The sequence below is a fragment of the Aquarana catesbeiana genome, linkage group LG01 (assembly GCF_042186555.1).
Source record: "Aquarana catesbeiana isolate 2022-GZ linkage group LG01, ASM4218655v1, whole genome shotgun sequence".
NCBI classification, from domain to species: Eukaryota; Metazoa; Chordata; class Amphibia; order Anura; family Ranidae; genus Aquarana; species Aquarana catesbeiana.
Window position 1 is genome coordinate 135,065,272 of NC_133324.1, and position 19,064 is coordinate 135,084,335.

The 19,064-nt window shown below is 41.7% G+C and overlaps 1 protein-coding gene across 1 annotated transcript in view; it reads left to right on the forward strand.

Annotated features, from left to right (window-relative positions):
- Nucleotides 1–18,181, forward strand: part of CERT1 (ceramide transporter 1) — a 153,798-nt gene extending 135,617 nt beyond the window's left edge. The window contains exons 15-17 of the mRNA XM_073624057.1: nt 6,281–6,407; nt 12,305–12,442; nt 14,773–18,181. Coding sequence (XP_073480158.1) covers nt 6,281–6,407; nt 12,305–12,432 — 255 coding nt within the window. The 3' untranslated portion in view covers nt 12,433–12,442; nt 14,773–18,181. The remainder of the gene's footprint in view (nt 1–6,280; nt 6,408–12,304; nt 12,443–14,772) is intronic.
- The last annotated feature ends 883 nt before the right edge of the window (nt 18,182–19,064 follow it).

Here is a 19,064-nt window from a genome sequence, read left to right on the forward strand (position 1 = left end):
TTCTATTTGCTTTGAAATAGATGCAGCTTGAACTGGCTTCAAGGGGTATTGTGGTCTTCTGGGCAAAGGGGCCCCAGGCTTTAGCTACACACAGGCATGTAGGGACTTGATCCAGAACCTCTTTTGGATTCGTGATTCCAACCTCACATTATGCATCCAATGATTACAAAAAGGGGAACAGAGCACAGTGCTGAGGCGTCATCGATGGTTAGTGGTGAGGAGACCAGAACACCACCATCGGGTTGGAAGGGAATGGAAGCCTGGAGTCTGGATAAGACATCAGCCCTTAAAAGATTTAAGGGGCATGTGGAAGAGACCACAAATCTTGCTAGTAGATCAGGAAAGTTGCCCACCTGTAAAGGGCGTGTAAAGGGGTTTTTCCTGGGTGTTCCATCCACCCCTACGCATGTTATGTCAATGTCTGATAAGGACAAAGTATCGGATAGTTCTTCTGTCCTAATTACACTTCTGGTAGTTATTTTTGCGAGAGGACCTCCTGAGTCTTCAGAGGATACCATTGTAGGGGTAAGTGACACAGGTTTGATGGAATCCTAGCGGAGAAAGTCTACATGGTCTGAAGGGGGGTGGGGGAGGAATGTCATGTCTCCTATTGGACGTCTTCACGTGGGTCACAGTCGGGGCCTGTGGGCAAGCTTCTGCTGTTTTCGGTATTCTCTTCTGGAATGGCCAGGTCTTCCGCAGTTGTAGCAGACCGCATGGAGTTGGTACTAATGGGCCCAGATAGAGTGTGTCAGAGGCCATCATGAGAGGAGCTACTCTCTACTGCTCTGTGAGGACTCTAGACCTAACAACTACTAACTCCATTAGCTCCACTAGCGTCTCAAGCTCTATTAGCTTTATACTCTATACCAGACACCCTTTCGCTTAAACTCTTTAAGATCTGAAATTAATTAAAATTAATATGTGTCTTTGTTTCAGCGCACTAAAACCCAAATCGGTAAACTTCTTGTGATATTTCTCAACAGATTCGCCTTTCCCTCGTGTGATCTCCTATACACATATAGGCGTCAGGCGTTTCAGAGTACATACAGAATAAATGTTTTCTTTTCTCTTATTTAAAAAAAAAAAAAAAAAAATACTCAGATGTGAATGAGCCTCGAATCTAGATACAGATTTGAGTGAGGAAAACACTTCCTCTTTCGCTCTTCTCCTGGCATAACGCCCAGAGCATAAACTTCCTCTTATAATACTGTTAAATATATTCTCAATTGAATTTGAACATTTTAAACTTCATTTTAAAACCAGTTATTGCTAATACAATTACATAACTACAATTTGCATAAATATAGCACATTTGCTACATTCACTGTTTTTAGAAAAACTCCTTAAAGTCAGACTCTCTGTGATGAAGGGAAAGGACCGTATTGGGGTTGTTGTCTTTGGTGTGAGGGTCCAGAAACCCATTCAAAGGGGATTCAGGGACAGTACTGGGTAATGGTTGCTGGATTACAAGGGGTGTAAGAGGGGCTGTAAACATATGTCCCCATATAGGCGGTCAAATGGGACGTTGGACAATGGCACAAAGGAATCCATTCCCCCAGCTTATGAGTCATACATGGGGATGGATCCAATGCAGGGTGTGCCTTACAATGTAACAGTCTGTCGTTTTGGGGTTGTACTTGTTCCAGCATGCTGTCAGCTTGATGCATCCTGGCAGGGCCGGCGTGACCCTGGTCGGGACTTTAAGAGGAGGAACCGGATTGGGGCTATGGTTGGGTCCCCTAGTCTATTAGCGTTGGGTCGGGCAGGATCTGAGTCCTTAGTCCTAGGTCTATTAGGGCAGGAGGGCGGGGGGGGGGGGACCTCCTGAGGCTTGAGTGTCTGTTTCCCCCCTTGGGAGCTGTCCGAGTCTTTCCAGAATGTAAACTTGTCACTACTGGGGTAGGTTGGGCTCTAATACGATACAAGGACTGGTCTATCACCGGATGTATGTGGGTAGGTTCCGGTGGGGGCAGTGGTACAGTTTGGGTTGGGCGTGTGTGACAACAACCACCTGAGCCGTATAAAGACAAGTGCATATTGTCTATTAAGCACAGTGGGGAGGTGTCACAGGCTCCTCTGTCACTTGTAGCAGAGGGGGCAGTAACGTTTTGGGAGTGTGTACTTCCTGGGGTCCAGACACCATTATAGGGCGGTGGCTGTCTGTCTGTCTTAGCTTTTGACCCCTTTTCTGGCTTCTTGTACACATACATAATACAACCATTCTGACATGTTCTATCCAATCCTCCTTCATGAATGGCTTTGGCAACTTTGAACCAAGCGTCTGCTTTTTGCAGCAGCCCATGGCCCCATAACAAACCCCTTTCCCTTCTTAAAAGAGTACACCATTCATTCAGCCCTAGCCGACCACCCAAATGCCTAGTGACTCCACACACTTTTGCCAATCTCTTCCCTTCCTTGATAGCATCTTCTCCTTCTCGCTCTAACACCAGATCACAAGCCAAACTACCCTCTTTAGGTCGCTCTAACTTCTGCCCCATCGTTGGCTATTGGGAAGTTTGTGTCCAGGCTCAGGATTTGTATGGCGGTTTTATGAAGCTATCCTGGACTCGAGGGTCCAACAATCCTCTGACCACCACCTGTCCTCTTTCGGAACACTTTACAATATATAACACTATCTTGCTATGTTCTGTCTTGATGACTGTGATATTTATGTGTGTCTGCTCAGGATTTTAACGGGTCATGAGGCTGTCCTGACTCAAGGGTCTGACAATCCTCTATCCGTCACCTGGTACCGGTTCAGACCATATCACAGTCTCAAGTTAATGAAGACAAAATGGATAGAGAGAGAGAAAAGAATGTCTACAGTGTTCGACTGCCGTGCAAGTCTCCTTACACGTGTCTTCCCAAAATGTAGACCAGTCACAGCCCTGTCTACTCAGGTGGTCACAGGTAAGGGAGCGGGCGGGTAATACGTGACTACTTATTACCCTCAACAAGACAATTAACAAACAGATAAGGAGTACAGTAATTCATAATCAATGCACCACTTTAAATCTCATTTACATGTCCCAACTCAATACCCAAACTTCTCACTCTGTCTCGTTCCCCTTCTTCTAACCCTTCCGGGTGTTCAGGTTGCAAGGGGCACCTTTCGGCTGCACGTCCTGTTATTCTAGTTTGAGCCTCTATTTCTTCCAGTGATTTGCCAACAACAATTTTTACAGGATAATGCACATTCAATCTGAACACTAATAAATGTGGGGTATGTGGCAGTAGAGGTTTGTAACCAAGAGACTCAGCTCTATATCCTGGCTCTACCACTTCAATCAACCCCCAGCCCTTTTCATGTATCCCAAATATCAGACCACAAACACATTTAGGACATGACATAATCAACCAACAACAAAATGTGACCAACAACCAACAAGATATGTGATGGCTGCAATGGAGTACAGGATCTCTCAAACTGTCATGGGATCCCCCACGACACTATGCGTGTTCCTGATGCTTTGCCTGCACAATTATTTATTTTTATCCCCTCAGGAGGAGTTTAACCACGTCCTGACGCCTTCTCCTAGTCCCAGGAGAAGTTTAACCACGTCCAACTAATTTCAGCCATCATCCATGACTATATAAGCAATCCCCAACTCCCAACAGCCATCACAAAACACAGATCAATCAACAAAACAGGCAGTAGATATAATTTGCAGGTTCTTTAACTTATCAACAGACTCGAGGCAAGATTAATACCTGTCTTTGAGGGTCGCAGGAAGCCGATATGGGCACAGGGATTGACCAGCCACGGATACAGAATAAACAGTAGACTAGATATACAGGATATCAAAAGTGTCTTACAGTTTCTAGAGTTGATCAGTCTCCTCCTGTATTTCCGCGATGGCCTCTCCTGGTCCCTTCTCAAGATCGGCTACCTGGGATCCTAGCCTCGAGCCCCACGTTGGGCGCCAAAATGTTTTGGATTCAGAATAAAAGTTCTGAAATTATTATATCTACCCCTTTATCAAATTAAAGCATGCATGCCATTAAGAAGTAATCATGCTCTGACACTTAGTTCAGAATGAAGAACTTCTAATAATCTTTATTTCCGCTTTCCACATTTTTATACATTTTTGCCAGACAAAAACAAAACACTTGCAAAACACGTTATTGTGATATTGTCTGAGTTTTTTTTAGCAGTTTCAGCAAATTTAGCAATAATTTCAACAAACTTAACAATTAATCAAAGCTATTATTATGTTGACGTCATGTCTGGTCTTGGTACGACTTCTGGGAGATGGATGGGGAAGCTGCAGGAAGCTACAGTCTATTGATAACTCAATGCGGTCTGGCTCCAGATAGAAAAAGAGAAAGTAGCAAAATATCTGGAAAGTCTTAAGTCCCTTTAACATTTCAGAACTTCTGATACAGATATAAAGAGTTTGAAATAGACATTTTAATATACCTCACCTGGTAACACCTGGTATCATTATTATTCACATCCATTACAGGAACATGCACAGCCGTGGCTGTCAATTACAGGCTGTGTGCTAGAGCTCTCCTCCCCTGTCACCAATTATCTGCAAAAGCTGTCAGAAGTGACTCATGCAGATAAGAGGGTTGAGGCAACCGAGAAAAATCACTCAGTGCTTTGGTGCTTTGGATAGAGACAAGTACACAGTATAGAAGGATGTTTTTTTTTTTTTTTTTTTTTTTTTTTTGCTAGATACAATATTTGGCTAGATCACAGACCTAGCAACATTAAAAAGCCGTGAATTTCATTCAATGAAAAATGAATACAAGTAATGACTCGTGTATGAATAACGAACAGTTAGTCTACCTCTGGTTACATTTAACTGGACTTGTACTGTAATGTTGAAGCATATTTGAGGATAACTGTTTCAGCACTGTCTGCCCCCTTCATTCCCAAGCAGCCCCCCCCCCCCCCCCGCTCTCCATTATGAAACGATCCCCTGCGGCAGCTGGCGGGAAAGGGGCTGGTAAATGATCACTCGCTGTGTTCATTCATAACTGAAGCATAGTAAACTGTTATGCTTCAGTTTGTAAATGAACAGGAAGCCGCTCGGCACAGAGCGCTTACCATTCATTCACTGTCCAGTGCAGCTGAGGCTGCAGAGTAAAGGGACTGGGGAATCTGTCAGTGAAGCATCGGGGGTCTGTTTAGACCCCTGATATTTCACCAAAGCCCCCCAAATTGTGAAAAATATTTAAAAGATTGTAACAACTGGCAGTCTACTGCCCGTCGGATGCTGTTCCCTGCTCTACTATTTAGTTAGGCCTTGCTAGTTAATTTCTTTTAACCGCTTGCCGACCAGCTCATGCCGATATACGTCGGCAGAAGGGCACGTACAGGCAGATTAACGTACCTGTACATTGCCCTTTAAGAAGTGGTTTGCGCGCCCGCCGCGACCTCCGTGAGTGATCGTGGGACCCGATGTCCGCGGGGATACCCTCAATCGTCTCACGGAGAGGAAGAACAGGGAAATGCTGATGTAAACAAGCATTTCCCCGTTCTGCCTAATGGCAAAAATCGCTGATCGCCGCCATTACTAGTAAAAAAAAAAAATTTTATAAAAATGCCATAAAACTATTCCCTATTTTGTAGACGCTATAACTTTTGCGCAAACCAATCAAATGCTTATTGCGATTTTTACCAAAAATATATAGAAGAATACGTATCGGCCTAAACTGAGGGGAAAAAAATGGGTCTTTTTATATATTTTTGGGGGATATTTATAGCAAAAAGTAATAAAATGTTGTGTTTTTTTTTTTTTTTTTTTTTCAAAATTGTTGCTGTTTTTTTTTTTTTGTTTATAGCGAAAAAATAAAAACCGCAGAGGTGATCAAATACCACCAAAAGAAGGCTCTATTTGTTGGGGGAAAAGAATCGCAAAAAGTGCTCTGGTCTTTGGGCAACCAAATGGTCCGGGGCTTAAGTGGTTAAAAAACGTCCATTGAACCCTGGTGATATTTGAGCTCTTTCATATTAAAGTAGATCTCCACCCCTCAAAGGTTGCTGTCCCCTGCTCTATTCTATAGAACAGCAGTTTTTGAACTCCGTGTGGGGTCCAGCTTTGCCCTCACCACTGTGCAACACATTCATTACTGAGTACTCCGGTGTATGTTGCTGTGTATTTTGTCCACCCGAAGTGAAAGTATGAGGTTGCCATTCTTTTGCACATCTTAAAAGTTAGACTTGAGAAACCCCTTCTATCAACTCTCAGAATATTTTTGACAGTGAATGGGTCGCTTATGGCCTGTCGCTTATTAGCCAATCAGTTACATATGTTTTCTATTTTAGCTCAACAGGTGTGTCCGTGCCAAAATCAACATTGCCATGATCTGTCAAACACTAGTCAGTCCACCAGAAGGCAACAAAGAAATCAGTAGAGACAACATTCAATGCAAGATTACATATGTTGCCAATGGTAAGACAATTTTCTTATGTGTTCTAGCACTTCACAAAGTAATCAAAGCTTGCTGAATAGGACAGCCAGTTCTAAATATTTTGACACATTTACATCCCCTGGCACTCAAAAATTGTAAAAAGCTTGATGGGTGGCTTTCTCTTCATTGTGTTTTAACATCTTCACCTCTTGCCGACCGCAGTGTGTGTATGTATGTAGTGTGTGTGTATGTGTATGTGTGTGTGTGTGTGTGTGTGTGTGTGTGTGTATATGTATGTATATATATATATATATATATATATATATATATATATATATATATATATATATATATATATATATATATATATATATATATATATATATATATATATATATATATATATAAAATCTTTTTTTCAGCAGGAACTAGGGGGAACTCTGTTCCACCGCCTCTGGCTCAGGTCTTCTGCTCACCACTATCACTTGGTAACACTGAAGTCCAGCTTCTGTGTTTACAAGTGATAGCTTATCTCACAGTAGCTCCCACAGGTCAGATATCCTGCGCAGATCCCACTGAGTGCCGGACAGGGACAAGGGAGATACAGAACTGGTGCCCAGGGTTCAGTGCAGTCATGGGCAGGAGAGGGTGCGTGGTAGACTGCACCCTCTGTGGTCTCCATTTTTTCCCTGGTGACCAGTTGTCGATGCTCCTACTGCATGATATCCCTTGCAAGTGACTGTAGTATAGTATGCTGGGAGGTACTACAGCCGGATAGGTGCTTCAGCTTAATATTGCAACAAAGGTAAGAAATATGACAGATGGTGGAGCTTTTAAGGATGGGGAGAAGATGAGGGCAGTGGAGGGAGGGGTTGTATGCAGAGGGAAAAATCTACTATTTGATGCCATTTGGCAGGTATGTGTGTGTGGCGGGCATGGTTGAGTTCCTGCACCTATTCTCTGAGAAAAAAGCCCTGTGTGTGTGTGTGTGTGTTCCCCTGTTGATTTTGTGCATTTGCCCGCTGAAAAAAAAAAAAAAATCAGTCTAGAATTTTAATGGTAGGTTTTTTTTTAAGAGACAGAATAACAAAAATATCCAGAATGCATTTAAAAAAAACTTTTATGAATTGATTGGCATTTTAACCACTTCCCTACCAGGCCAATTCTGACATTTCTCTCCTACATGTAAAAATCATAATTTAAAATTATATATCTTTTTTTTTTTTTTTTTAGCAAAGACCCTAGAGAATACAATGGCGGTTGTTGCAACTTTGTATCTCACACAGTATTTGCGCAGGAATTTTTCAAACGCGTTTTTTTTGGGGAAAAACAGTTTTGTGTTTTTAAAAAAAAAAAAAAAAAAAAAAAAAAAGCAAAACCGTAAAGTTAGCCCAATGTTAATTGTGAAAGATTAAGTTATGCCGAGTAAATAGATACCTAACATGGCACGCTTCAAAATTGCACATGCTCGTGGAATGGTGTCAATGTTCGGTACTTAAAAATCCCCATAGGCGACGCTTGAAATTTTTTTTTACTGGTTACATGTTTTGAGTTAGAGGAGGTCTAGGGACAAGATGATTGCTCTCGCTCCAACGTTCGCAGCGATACCTCACATGTATGGTTTGAACACCGTTTTCATATGTGGGAGGGACTTGCGTATGCATTCGCTTCTGCGTGCGAGCACACGGGGACAGCGGCACTTTAAAATTTTTTTTTTTTTTTTTTTTTATTAATTATATTTTCTTTTTTTTATTTTGACACTTTTTTTGAAAAAAAAAAAAAATTGATCAATTTTATTCCTATTACAAGGAATGTAAACATCCCTTGTAATAGGAATATGACATGACAGGTCCTTTTTAATAGTGAGATATGGGGTCAATAAGACCCCACATCTCACCACTAGGCTGGGAAGCCTGAAATAAAAAAATAAAAATAAAACGATCACCGCTTCCCAGCCGAAGCGGCGACATTTGTTTGAATGGAGAGGCCGGGCGTGACGTCATAACATCGCGCCCGGCCTCCAATGATCACAGACTCCGGCGAACATCTGGTCCACCGGAAATCTCTATGATCTACATCCGGCGCCGGCGGATTCGCTCTCCGCCTCACCGATTGTAACGGTGAGTCGGAACAAGCACCGGAGGGCGGCGGTAGGGGGGGGCGTCCCCTCTCACCTCCCGTAAGAACGATCAAGCGGCGGAACGGCCGCTGTGATCATTCCTATGGTGTAGAGATTCGCCAGCTGAAACCGGCAATATCTGAATGATGTCTGTAACTACAGGCATCATTCAGATATACCCACTCAAAGCCCAGGACGTCATATGATGCTGGGCGGGAAGTGGTTAATGAGTGAAATAAGTATGTGACCCCCTTCGCAAAGCATGACTTAGTACAGGGTGGCGAAACCCTTGTTGGCATTCAGGTCAGACATTTCTTGTAGTTGGCAACCAGGTTTGCACATATCTAAGGAGGGATTTTGTCTCACTCTTTGCAGATCCTCTCGAAGTCATTAAGTTTTCTAGGCTGGCGTTTGGTAACTCAAACCTTCAGCTCCCTCCACACATTTTCTATGGGATTAAGGTCTAGAGATTGGCTAGGCCACTCTAGGACCTTAACGTGCTTCTTTTTGAGCCACTCCTTTGTTGCCTTGGCTGTGTGTTTTTGGTCATTGTCATGCTGGAGTACCCATCCACAACCTATTTCCACCACCCAGGATTTTGGTCCTTCACGGCGTAGTGTATTACCAATTGTTTTCTTGGTGACTATGGTCCCAGCTGCCTTAGGATCATTGACAAGATTCTCCTGTGTAGTTCTGGGCTGGTTCCCCACCGTTTCTGTGATCATTGAAACGACCTGAGGTGAGATCTTGCATGGATCCCCAGACCGCGGGAGATTGACAGTTAGTTCGTTTCTTCCATTTGCGAATAATCGTACCAACTGTTGTCGCCCTCTCACCAAGCTTCTTGGCTATGGTCTTTGTAGACCTACACAAGGCTGGAATGGGCCACAATCATGTCCCTGACCTCCTTGGACAGCACTTTGGTCTTGGCTATGGTGGAGAGATTGGAATCTGATTTGCTTCTGTGGACAGGTGTCTTTTTTTTTTTTTTATACAGGTAACAAGCTGAGATTAGGAGCACTCTCTTTTAAGTGTGCTCGTTACCTGTATAGACACCTGTGAGCCAGAAATCTTGCTGATAGGAGATCAAATACTACTTTCACCTAAAATGCAAATCTATTTAACTTTTTTGAAATGCGTTTTTCTGGGTTTTTTGTTGTCTCTCACTTTTAAAATAAACCTACCATTAAAATTAAAGACCATTTTTGTCAGTGGGCAAATGTACAAAATCAGCAGGGGATCAAATACTTTTTTCCCTCACTGTATGTCATTACTTTGATGTTTTAATATCAGGGTTATGGCAGCAGCTAGCTGTCATAACCCTGGTATCATTTCTTTCTGTGGGCGATTCGGTATCGGCTAAAAGTGATCCCAGCAGCGCATTCACCACAGGGTGGCAAGAGGTGAACAGGAGTGAGAACAAGATGGCCCCCACTTGGCTCTGTGCCCTTGGAGGACTAGAGCCAGCTCCGACGTCCCTTCTGGTCTTCAGGCAGATCGACAGGATTTATTTTTATCTATTTTTTTACTTTTAAAGGTAAAAGATCTGCGGTCTCTTTGACCCCAGATCTCTTAATAAAGAGGGCCTCTCATGCTCATTTCTATTACAAGGGCTGTTTACTTACCTTGTAATAGGCATAAAAGTAATTTAAAAAAATTAAAAATAAGAAAAAAAAATGAAAGCGCCTCATCCCTTTTGTGTGCTCGCATGCAAAAAGGGAACGTATACGCAAGTTGCGCCCTCATATGTAATGGGTGTTTAAACCACCTGTGAGGTATCGCCGCAATTGTTGTTAGAGCAATAACTAGTGCTAGACCTCCTCTGTAACTCTAAACCGGTAACCTGTAAGAAATTTAAAAGCGTCACCTCTGGAGATTTTTAAGTATTGTGGTTTGTCGCCATTCCTCGAGCGTGTGCAGTTTTAAAGTCCAACATGTTGGGTCTCTAACTGGCATAACATCTTTTACAACATTAAAAAAAAATGTGCTAACTTTACTGTTTTTGGTTTTTGTTTTTTTTTTATTCAAAAAATTTTATTTTTTCCAACAAAATTGTGTTTGAAAGACAGACTTTCAAATACAGTGTGACATAATATATTGCAACAATTGCCATTTTATACCCTAGGGCAGTGATGGCAAACCTTGGCACCCCAGATGTTTTGGAACTACGTTTCCCATGATGCTCAACTACACTGCAGAGTGCATGAGCATCATGGGAAATGTAGTTCCAAAACATTTGGGGTGCCAAGGTTCGCCATCTCTGCTAAAAAAACAATATATAATGTTTGGGGATTGTAAGTAATTCCCTAGCAAAAAATACTAATTTAAACAAAGTTCCAAAAAAGACCTGGTCAGCAAGTGGTTTAAAACTCCGCCTCAACTTCCTTACAGAATTTGAGGATTCTATGTGATGCTTAACCACCTCAGCCCCAGGAGGATTTGCCCCCTTAATGACCAGGCCATTTTTGAGATGCTTTAACTGACATCTATGCGCTGTACCCAAACAAAATTTACGTCCCAAACACACACACACACACACACACACACACACACACACACACACACACACATAGAGCTTTCTTTTGGTGGTATTTGATCACCTCTGCGGTCTATTTAGTGCGCTATAAACAAAGTGACAATTTTGGGGGGAAAAAGCAATATATTTTAGGCCGAAATATATTTACATATTTTCGGTAAAAAAATAGCAAAAAACATATATTGGTTTGCACAAAAGTTATAGCGTCTGCTAAAGGGGGAATATATTTATGGCTATTTTATTTTGTTTTACTAGTAATTGCGATCTGCTGTTTGTTTGGTTTTTTTTTTTTTTTTTTTTTTTTTTGCGGGACTGCGACATTGCGGCGGACAGATCGGACACTTTTGACACGTTTCTGGGACCATTGACATTTATATAGCGATCAGTGCTGTAAAAATGTCACTGGCAAGGAAGGGATTAACACTGGGGTTAAATGTGTTCCCTCGTAAGTGTTTCTAACTGTATAGGGATGTGACTGACTAGAGAAGGAGCCTGATCGCTGCTCCTAGCTGGTAGGAACAGACAATCTGTCTCTCCTCTCCTGACCGAATGGGATTTGTGTGTTTTTACACGCGCACACACATCCCCGTTCTGGCTCACGCCCGCGATCGCACTTGGCCGACGGACATCGCGCCCGCCGGCCACGCACGTCTGGTCCACCCTCCTGCATTGGGTGCGCCCGCTACAGCTGTTTAAAGGGCCGACTTACAGCTACAGCGATTTGCGCGGGAGAGCCGACCTGCCGCAATGGAATGGCGGCGGCTGGTTAGCTTTGTATGCATTTACCACTAGCCAAAGGCTGCATTTCCACATTGTTATAAAATTGATCCCAAGCAACCTTTTTCTCCCTTTAGAGCTGCTCATAAGATCACCACCCTGCTGTTTATGTGAACTAAATCTCCTTAAATTTTTACCAAGTTAAAGTGCTTTCAAAATGTGCTATGAGGGAGGCCGTTACAGCTGAAACGCGTAGGCTTGTTACCAGCGTGTGTTTGTATGTAGCCATTAAAGATTTGGATTTTACACTACACAGAATTGCTGGCTTGAATTTACCATCAATGTACTTCAAAAAGTTACTTTCCGTATGCCTAAATATGCAGCTTTCTGGTGATTCTGCCATAAAAGTCCTTGTTCAGGAACAATAGCTGAATAATGGCATAATGCTCAGTACACCTAAATGGTGTAAATATTTGAGATTCTAAATAAAACTTGGGCTTTGCATATTGTCTGTATAGGATATGAGTACCGGGTTGTGTAATCTACTGACCTGCTTTCTCTTTCAGTGAATCCTGGAGGATGGGCCCCGGCATCAGTTCTAAGAGCAGTGGCCAAGCGTGAATACCCCAAATTTCTTAAAAGGTTTACAACGTACGTGCAGGAGAAAACCTCAGGCAAACCAATTATTTTCTAATATTTGCCAGGTGAGAATATATTTTGGTTTTATCCACATATTTGATTATTTATACATCTAATAAAGATCATTTTGATCAGCCATGAGAGGGCGGGGCATAAAGTGCTCCTTCCTTACTCTGAGTGCACTATAAGGTGGAAAAGGTTTGACAGAAAACTCACAACATCATATTTTTGTGAGTTAAATGTAAAAATGTGCAGGTTGGCCAGTAGGTGAAAAGGGGATTAGATGCTGCAATATCGTTGAAGTGAGATTACAGATGCAGGGGAGTGCTTTGCTTTCAATAAATCAGCAGACTAATGGACTTGAAATGTGAAAAGGAGAAGAAACACAAATGTATAGCATGGAAAAGCAGCAAGTGGGGCATGTTTATGTAATAAGCTAATAAGACTGCCCACCTATACATGTGTAATTACAAACTTTTACATTGAAACAAATATTTCAAAATGTTAATGGACACTTAACGGCTTATTCACATAAAGCTTAATGCTTTTATGTGTATATTACAAAAAATAAAAACGGGGCAGTACTGACTAATGCTTGGAAGTGAACCTGTGATTTTTTTTTTTTTTTTTTTTTTTTTTTTTTTTTTTTTTTTAATCCTATGCAGGGCAAAGCAATAGTAAGTATATGAAAACATAAGACTTCAGCACTGAAAAAATAGGCAGCTTGCAGTAGGTAAATATACAGCACCCATACTGCTAAGAAAAATGGTGCAGTGCCTCCAAAACAGAATATTACATGTGCCAAAATATCAATGTAAATAAAGTCCAAATATGTGATGAATATCAGCGCAGAGAAAGTGTCTTCCACCAACTAATGGAAATCTTCACACGTGAGCAACGTGGGTCAGGAGCCTACATGCTGATGTCTCCCCACCACTTCCATGCTTGAAGCTGGCGGCTCTTTGTAAGTGCACGGTTTCATTTGTCATGACAGTTGATTTCCTGGCATTTGGATGAAGCCTTTTCGTTTTGATATCTATACCTTTTTAATAAATCTACTACACTATACATGGTCCCCTGCTTGTGACTCTCTGCTGTGAGTGGTTTTCCCAGACCGTATCAAGTAAACCACCTGACTGTCCCCAGTGGTGAGAAGTGGTACTGCTAGGTGTCCCCATTGTTAAAATGCTGCTGGTTGACCATGTGTGAGGGATCCTCGCAGCTTAAATGTCTGAGTGCATTTTAATTCTGTTGCTCATGTGTAATGAGAACATGTCCATTAGTTGGTGGAAGACCTTTTCACCGTGCTGATATTTATCACACATTTGGACCTATTTGCTTTGGACTTTATTTCCAATAATATTTTTGAGCATTTCTGATGTTTTTGCACATTATGTTTTAAGCTGTAATCTGTTTTGGAAGAGCTGCACTATTTTTCTTAATAGTACGTGTAAAGACAAAACTTGGTTTTGGATAGACTAGATAGGAGTGTTAAAATCTATGTATCCTTCAATTCCAGTCCTGCTGAAACAAAAGGAAAGCCCTAAAAGTGAGGGCAATAACCTCCTTATTTGTCACTGGATGGATCTCCCCATTGAAAGGAATCTCCCTCTACCCCAAAATGTCACATTTTCCTTCAGATTAAGTTGGTCATCGGGCTAAATAAATTCTCACTAATGGGGCACAGGAGCGGTAAAAACTGACATGGGGTCTAACCCTTTGCCCATACTAAAAACTGTCAAAAAGGACGCTTGCCTGTTCATGGGTCTAGCACCGTCCACACCAGGGCTAGCCTTCAGGTTCCCCAGGGCGGCATCTTAAGTGCAGGCACCCGGCTGTGACAGCTTGCGCGAGCCACGCTGTGCTTTGTGAATGGTCCCACAGTCTTCTGGGATCTGTGACATGTCCCACTCGGATCGCCTAGGCCAGTGATGGCGAACCTTGGCACCCCAGATGTTTTGGAACTACATTCCCCATGATACTCAACTACGCTGCAGCGTGCATGAGCATCATGGGCAATGTAGTGCCAAAACATCTGGGGTGTCAAGGTTCGCCATCACTGGCCTAGGCGATCTGAGCAGAAGTGGGTACCTGTCAAAACTAGGTACCCCCCCCCAAAAAAAATGTCAAATTAGGTAGGGGAGGAGGACTTAAAGTGGAACTCTCTGGGTGCAGCTCCACTTTAAGCTCCTTCTCTTCTGCTGAACATATTTGCATTCTTTTCACTCCCTCCTTCTGTGGTGTCACATTGGTGGGAGGGAAGAGAAACACTAGGGGACCAGGGACTGTCTAGGTTTTGTGAGCATAGCATGATCCCCTTCCTTCATTTGAAGTTTTAGTGACTGATGGAGAGAGAATCCTTTGAAACTTTGATCATGTTTATTTTTATTTCCAGAGAGAAGAGTAGAGGCAGTAAGAACATTCCACATTGGACAAGATGGTAAAATACACCTCAAGATGGAACCCGGGATCTTTTGCCTTTTCCCCATGATGAAAGCATTGTCCTGAGGACAGCCGGTGTATCACAAGACTGAACACTAACCATCTCCTGCTAGGCCTTCTTGCAGAATTTCTATGTAAATTATAACCACGTACTGAAGTACATGTTTGTCTCCTCTGTTCTTATCCTTTTCTGTTTTGCTAGCTTGCTCTGAAGGGTTATTTTCCTAAGGACTGAGGCTTTAAATTTCTACAACCAGAAACTGCTTACATACCATAGGCCTGTAAACCTAACAAAGCCATAATGTATTGTGTTTATGCAAATAGCTGTGCAACTAAACACATGGGGCGTTTTTAAGGTTGTTAGAAACAATGCTTGGAAAGGTGAGGAGGATTTTGAGTTTTTTGCTTTCTTTATTTTTTATTTCTTTCTCTCTCAGCTAGTTTGTTGCTAGCTGTGGTGATGGTTCTGTAATTCACTGTAATAACTGAGGGCTCTTATCTATGGCTTTGCCTTTCTTTGTGAATCTCCAATGAAGACTGCAAAGTCTGAAGGAGTTCTCTAATATCCAAGAAAGCTTTATTTTTTTTTCTCTAAGAAATCTATATATTTCTATTTGTATTTTTAGTTGTGTTAATATCTTTACAGCAAAAATTGTGTTCTGTAAATTAATCCAGAAATTTCAAGATGATTTCTTGAGCTCATGGTAATCTGCTTGACATGAACCGCGTCCTGGCTAGGCCAGTCTTGTGGAGTTTTTAGAATGTGCAATCCTTAAAGTGTACCTGTCAGCCATAAATAGAGTAGAAAGCCATTTTGTGGATTACATCAATGTTCCCTGTATTAATTCACTGATGCCTGGTGAAATGATTTCCTGCTTTGTCCAAAACATTGGCCTATCCAACAAAATGGCTCCTTCCACTCGGTATGCACACCTCATACACTCTAATGTGTGAATGGGTTGATCAGATATGCGTTTTGCTGTGGTGTGATTTGAGCTGTCTGGTTTTTTTTTTGTTTTGTTTTCCTTCATTAGTTTGACTCTACAGTATATTTTTGCTCTACACAGTGGGTCTGGTCATGTTGTGCATGTGAGGCAGTTAATTCAGGACCTGTGACCCTGTCTGAGGTATATAGCACAAAGGACGGGCACTTTTTCTGAATGAGTAGCCTGAAGGTCAGTATTGCTACCTAAAATGTGCATAGGGTGACTAAAAAATGACTGAATTAAAACCCAATTGAAGTCATGGGCATAGATATGCAGACAGATGGTCATTGTACTGACAATTTCCAGTCATGCATGTTTTTTTTTTTTTTTTTAACAGCAGCTCTACAGAGGGTATTATAAACATGATTGTGTAGTCCAATAGGCACCAGAAGTGACCTACTGCTCTCATTAATTGACACAGACCTCCTTCTCTGCAGTACTGTCTATATGAGAACACTTGTGCGAAGGGGTGGAGGGAAGGGGAGTGGTTGGTTCTCTGCTCTGCCCGCACAAACCACTGCAGGGAAAGGTAGAAATCAGTATTTTCTGAGTGTAAAGGGTACGTTGGGGTATGTTTGAATTGGTCACAATATAACAAGCAGGGGTACAGGAATAAAGAGATAAAAAGGTGTATGACTTCAATTTGGGCTTCAAGATGGACTTTAGTCCACAGGTAAAGGAGAGCTCAAGTGAAACCAGTCTGCTACATGGGATGCAGCAAAGCTAGCACATTCCTGATTCTAGACGTATGTCAGAGAATGCACCATACTTGTCCGCATTGAAATTACACCTCTGACACTTGTATGGACAAACTTGCTTGTTGTCTAGAACTGGAGTCTCTCAAACCAAAAGCCAGGAGATCAGAGGTACGCAGATCTAAAATGCATGTCCTGCAAAAAGCTGATTTTACTGGATATCTCCTTTTAACGCATTTGTATCCGTTGTCAGAATCTTGGTATAGTTACTTTGCTATTATGAAGATATAGATCAAAAGTAAAAAAAGGCCACGGAACCTAACAAAGTGCATTCCAACATCCATTGATATCTAAGTTCCTGACATTTAATAATGTGACATTTTATGTCCATTAGCTGGTTTCAAAATTTCTTTTCATCAGCCATTTTATACCCGGTGTGTTCCTTTACACTATTATTTAGTAGATCTAGAGGAAAAGGTTCCTCCTTGTTTCAAACGGAAATCCATATATGTAAATGTTTCTGGAAATTTTTAGCAAAAAAGATGTTTATCATATAAAGTGTCTATGTAAATATATATTATATGAATCCCAACATGCATAAATCTATATTTGAGATTACTATTTAGGGTGATGTGGCCATTTAAAGGGGAGAGCTGAAAAAGCATCTCGTAGGTGAGTTTGATCGTGAAATCCTGTTTTAATGACAATCTTGCTGTAATGGAAAGTGGATGACGAAGTTGTTCTGTTGCAGTGTTCCTCGTCTTATATGTTTCCCAAAACTAGCTTTCTCCTGAGTGTCATTGCAGATGGTCATGAAAACCACATGGCCGCTGAATGCAAATGGATGCTAGAACATGGTTTTACTCCTTGGTTCTGCCCTGTTCTGTATCTACTTTCTATCTCCAAAGTTAACAGTTCTTTCACTCAAATGCTGTTTAGGTAAGTTCTATGGTGGACAATGGTTGTGTGAAGTCGGACTGTGAAATTGGCTGCCCTGGTTGTTGTGGGTGGGGAGGGGGGATTCTTCCATAGATATGTGTTCAGTGCTAGCATTAAGTAGGGCTTTCCTTGGCAATCAGCCATGCAAATAGCAGCTCAGACTTCACATAGCCATCAGTTTTCCTCTGGAAGTTTGAGGTGGGGGGGCTGTAGTTATTGAACTGCCTTCCACTGTGGTTAAAGAAAAACTCCAGGTAACTCGCAAAATATATAGTTGACAATATCAACATAGTTTCCTTCCAGAGATTGTTTGATTCGGTTCAGCTAGTTGTGTGATTCAGGCATACACATTTGTCACACTGTAGGGCCAGTCATGTTACACTGCAATATTCCATTCAACTTTCCAGGTCACCGCTCTTCCACCAGCCCATTTACACCACAATATGCAGGGAGGGGACACTGGAAGCAGGTCCAGGCAAAGTTGTATCTTTACCTGTCTGGCTGTGCAGTGTGTAAATGGTAGAAGACTGGCTGAACAGAAAACCATGCATGTATGCATTTCATCCGTGTGTTTAGCTATTAGCCTGCAGTTGCGCTTTACGTGGAAAAAGTTTTAATGGGTTCTTGGAAAGCCTCTTTTAAACTGTTTGGATAATATTTAAAATGACTTTACAGCTCTGTGAATCTATACAATTTAGTTGAATAAAATATTTTTTGGCAATGAACTGCCAATGTCCTCTGACCAGGTTATTGTGAAATACTTGCAGTTTATGATAAAGATCAGTACCTAATCCAAGAAGAAAAACTACTGTAACTACTGTTTCCGTCGTCCTTGCATTTCCCACCTGTTAATGAGTGTGGATGGATGTGGGATTCCTGGATGGCTTCTCTGTTCTGTTTCTGTCTTGTGCTTTTGTTGTCAAGGATTTACAGTATATATATATATATATATATATATATATATATATATATATATATATATATAGGTGTCACATACCTAATGGTTATGTTAACTTTTATAAGCTAGGCTAGGACAAATATACAAATACTGCTGTATATATATTGAGGATTTTGTGTACAAAATGGACAATAACTACCTACAGCTGTCTCCTGTGGGGATCCATGGAATCTTCATAGTTATTACCTGTTTTTACCTGTCCGTTCCTAATAACGCGCATAAACATCCTGCATTGCCTTACCACTACAGAGCTCTGTTCAGGACCAGGAGAAGTGCCTACATGGTAATGAGCAGATAACCAGAAGCCACCAATGGGGTGCGTCAGTGTTTTCCTTCTCTGTAACTCTATTAAACATGGTGGTTCTGTTTTATAACTTCTAGAGCTATGAAAAGGGGACCAGCTTATAAGTCCAGCCAGATTCCTTATTGATGAAAGCTTTAGGGTCCGTCCCCCCAAAACATTTTTTTTTTTTTTTTTTAAGGCTTTGTACGAACCGGCCTCCGCTTGTATAAAAGCTTTTACTTGCCTCTCCGAAAGCCTTCAGTCAGCTTTATTGATGCCTATAACACAACCCTCCAGCACTGGTTTGGGGGGGTTAACCCAGATCTACTTTTGGGAGGGCTGGTTGTCGCGTTAAGGCAAGGTTTATCAAAGGTTGACCCTTAA